We start from the raw sequence: 3510 nt of genomic DNA, 5'->3' as shown, positions 1-3510 counted from the left end.
CTGGATTAAACTAGCCCCGCAAAAGCAGCAGCAACCCACCACCTCCTTGGTTTTGCTGCGCGATCTCCTCTCCCACCATTTTTTTTCCCTCCCTCTCTCGCCGTAAACAAAGCCTCGGGCTTGCGGATAGGAGTAGAGGGGGTAGCTGCTTCAGCTCCGGTGGAGATCGATTCGAGCGAGCAGCTCAAGAAAAGCAATCGAGTGTTTCAGCTCGTCTCCTGGAAAGTCTCCCTTCTTTTCTCTTTCCCCCGAGCACACCTGAATTGCTCGATTGATTCCTCCTCCCTGTGTGCGGTCATGGCGAGGAGGCGGAGCTAGCTAGTGGGGCAGGGCTTATCTGATTTCCACAGGACAGAATTGGAGCTTGGGAGAGCGGTGTGGAGGATTAGCAAGCTGATGTACGGCTCGCCGGTGTCCAAGGATCTGAACCTGCCGGTCCACCCGCCGCCGCCGCCGACGATGAACTCCTCCGGCCTGCTCAGGTACAGATCGGCGCCCAGCACGCTGCTCGGCGACGTCTGCGAGGAGTTCCTTCCGCGCGCCGCCAGCCCCGACGCCACCGCCGACAACAACGTCTTCTCCCGCTTCCTCGCCGACCACCAGATCCGGGACAGCAAGCCGCCCACCCCTCCTCCGGCCCACTTCACCGACGAGGCCGCCGCCGCCATGGCGTCCCAGCAGCAGCAGATGATGTTCCACTCCCAGCACCACCAGCAGCAGCAGATGGCCCCCGGCGTCGACGGGCTCTACCGCACAGTCAGCTCCGGCGGGATGGACGCCCCCGCCGCGGCCGTCGCCGCAGGCAGCAGCCTGCTCCGCCAGAGCAGCTCCCCCGCCGGCTTCCTCAATCATTTGAACATGGACAACGGTTCGTCCCTGTACCACCACTACTACTCCTTCCTTAATTCGGCCTTCTTTTGGTACTATCCCCAGTTCCTGCTTCCTGCTCGCAGCAGAGCCCGCCCGCAATTATTACGGCTCGCTCTTGGCGCGCGAAGAACATTTCTTTCTATTTCGGGAACTCAATCCTCTGCTAAATTCAGGGTACGAGAGCATGCTGAGGGCGGGCATGAGCGCGGGCTTCAGGAACGGCGCCGCCACAGGAGCCGCCGGCGGAGGCGTCGACTCCTCCGGCAGCAGGCTCAAGGGGCAGCTCAGCTTCTCGTCGCGCCAGGGCTCGCTCATGTCGCAGATCTCCGAGATGGGCAGCGAGGATCTCGGCGGCAGCAGCCCCGAGGCCTCCGGGGGCGGGCGGGGATACATCCCAGGCTACCCCATGGGCGCCGGGTGGGAGGAGTCGTCGCTCATGTCCGAGAACATGTCCTCCGGCGTCAAGCGCCAGCGGGAGTCCGCGGAGCCTGCACAGGTGCGTCCATGTCGAGGTTTTTTATACAGCACCACCGTTCCATTGATTTCCGTTTTACTGACGGAAGGGTTTTCGAGTGTCGCAGAACGGGCTGTCGCACCAGTTCAGCCTGCCCAAGACCTCGTCGGAGATGGCCGCCATCGAGAAGTTCCTCCAGTTCCAGGACGCCGTGCCCTGCAAGATCCGGGCCAAGCGCGGCTGCGCAACGCACCCACGCAGCATCGCGGAGCGGGTAAATCCACAACCTCCTTCTCGTCTTAGATTGACAGTGCTGTTGCTGCACACCACTGCTATAGTTTCTTCCTAGATCACAAGCTGATCAAGAGGATGATCTGAATTTGGGCAGGTTCGGAGGACCAAGATCAGCGAGCGAATCAGGAAGCTGCAGGAGCTCGTCCCCAACATGGACAAGGTACACACAATCTCCTCAGCTAAGCTCAGCCAGCCCCCACTCTCTAGTCAGTAGCCTGTACCCAATAGGAGATGCTAGGCTACAACAGTGCATGGTTACCAAATTTGCTGTGCGAGGACCACGCCCCAAAATTAACCTGTCTGCGCAACTCCATTTCTGTGCAGCAAACCAACACATCTGACATGCTGGATCTGGCTGTCGACTACATCAAGGAGCTCCAGGACCAGGTTAAGGTACGCAGATCATCATCAGATTAAGATGAACTTTTCTAAAAAAAAGGAGATTTGTTATAGTATCTAGCTTAATTAGTGGGTAGCCTTTCCTGGCCAGTAAGGTCTAAATCAAGAACCCGCTTTGCCCTGTGGCTGTGGGCGAGGGGCAACCTTTAGTTACTGGTCATATGATCTTATCTGAATTACATGATTCGAAACTGGGCGCTGACAGCAACTCGTTACTATCTTTTTCACTGAAGGTGATCAACGAGAGCCGCGCGAACTGCACCTGCGCGGCGAGCAAGCATCAATGATACGCCGGCGTAGCGAAGATCGGTCGGTCTCTAGACTCTCCGCTGTACAAGACCTGGAGGATTTAGAACCAAGATTATTTTGGGGGAGGGAACAGGAAGGTGTAATGCCATGGTAGTTTCGTTTTCTTTTGGGGTTTGGGGGTAGGCACCCAGCTGAAAGGCCTGCCTGCTCGCGGAGTGTATAAGGCATACCTAAGCAGGGGAGGGTGGGCAATGGAGCAGTGGCATCATCAAGGATTCAAGTGACGGAGAAGCATCGGAAGGGGAGATGGATGGGAGGAAAATTGTATAGTTTTGCTAGCTGTGACGTTGCTGTATACTACACCCCAAACCATGCCCATGTTCATGTCCATGTCCATGTCCATACAAATTTCCCAATAGCGCTGCTACGAACTGTAGGCTGTAGCAGCAATCTCTGAATTTAACACCGTCGCTCACCCGCCAATCATGGCCAATAAAGTATTTTGCCTGGCTTTGCTTCTTAATTTGCGGCCAAGCTCTTTTGCAGCGATATGTTCTGAGCTCAGGTGTGCTTTCTTAGATTACTCCTTCTCAAGTGACTGGGTTGACAGTGAAAGGCTGTGAGATTATCCTTTTGGCATTTCTTTTCCTTTGTTGATGATGTAGCGCTAGTCGGCGAAAAGGTTGCTGGCCGGTGAGTTCACGGAACAACGAAGAAGAAGAACAAGAGGCCCGGCCAATGAACGGATGAGAACGCCTGGTTTGTTGCGAATAATGGTCGCTGTCTCGCGTACTCCCGTGCCTATCACCATTCGCAGCCAGAAAACTATGGGCGCAATGGGAGCCCCGCAACCTCCAAGTATTTGGGGCTGTGGTTTTTTCGCCCATCCTCGATTTTTAATATAGGGTATATATATGGGGCTGTGGTTTTTTTGCCCTTTTCGGCCATGCTCTTTCGATCCTTCTGGTAGTGTTAGTTATCTCTGGGCATGAAAAGGGGGAAAAAGTTGATGGATCGATGGGGGCGCCCAATCGTGAAAGCAGCTTGCATCCATCACACGGAAGGGCACGAAATCTTTGTTTTCTGCAGAGATAGGGATAGCCGATGAAAAGATGTGGCGGGCAGGGAAAGAGCTGTACCGGGAGAAAATGCCCTGCCTGCTCGTCAAACCAACGGTGGTCATTAAATTGTACCGATCGTGCGTGAAATACGAATCTGTTTAAAAAGTTTTTCGAAAAATATTA

At 55.0% G+C, this 3510-nt stretch overlaps 1 protein-coding gene across 1 annotated transcript; it reads left to right on the top strand.

Annotated features, from left to right (window-relative positions):
* Positions 1–2789, top strand: LOC124686528 (transcription factor bHLH130-like). Its single transcript, XM_047220462.1, has 6 exons — positions 1–868; positions 1044–1366; positions 1452–1598; positions 1713–1778; positions 1943–2011; positions 2251–2789. Exons 1-6 carry the CDS (start codon positions 397–399, stop codon positions 2302–2304), a joined length of 1131 nt encoding a protein of 376 aa, XP_047076418.1. The 5' UTR covers positions 1–396; the 3' UTR covers positions 2305–2789.
* The last annotated feature ends 721 nt before the right edge of the window (positions 2790–3510 follow it).

The sequence above is a fragment of the Lolium rigidum genome, chromosome 1 (genome assembly GCF_022539505.1).
Source record: "Lolium rigidum isolate FL_2022 chromosome 1, APGP_CSIRO_Lrig_0.1, whole genome shotgun sequence".
Classification (NCBI taxonomy): domain Eukaryota; kingdom Viridiplantae; phylum Streptophyta; class Magnoliopsida; order Poales; family Poaceae; genus Lolium; species Lolium rigidum.
Note: the sequence above shows the minus strand (reverse complement) of the source record. Positions and strands in the feature narration are given on the sequence as shown.

What these genes read in the sequence shown, in the direction of transcription:
- LOC124686528 (XM_047220462.1), top strand. Translation starts at nt 397, where the DNA reads ATGTACGGCTCGCCGGTGTCCAAGGATCTGAACCTGCCGGTCCACCCG. An exon ending in TCATTTGAACATGGACAACG is followed by an intron (nt 869 to 1,043) that starts GTTCGTCCCTGT and finishes TGCTAAATTCAG; the next exon opens with GGTACGAGAGCATGCTGAGG. An exon ending in AGTCCGCGGAGCCTGCACAG is followed by an intron (nt 1,367 to 1,451) that starts GTGCGTCCATGT and finishes CGAGTGTCGCAG; the next exon opens with AACGGGCTGTCGCACCAGTT.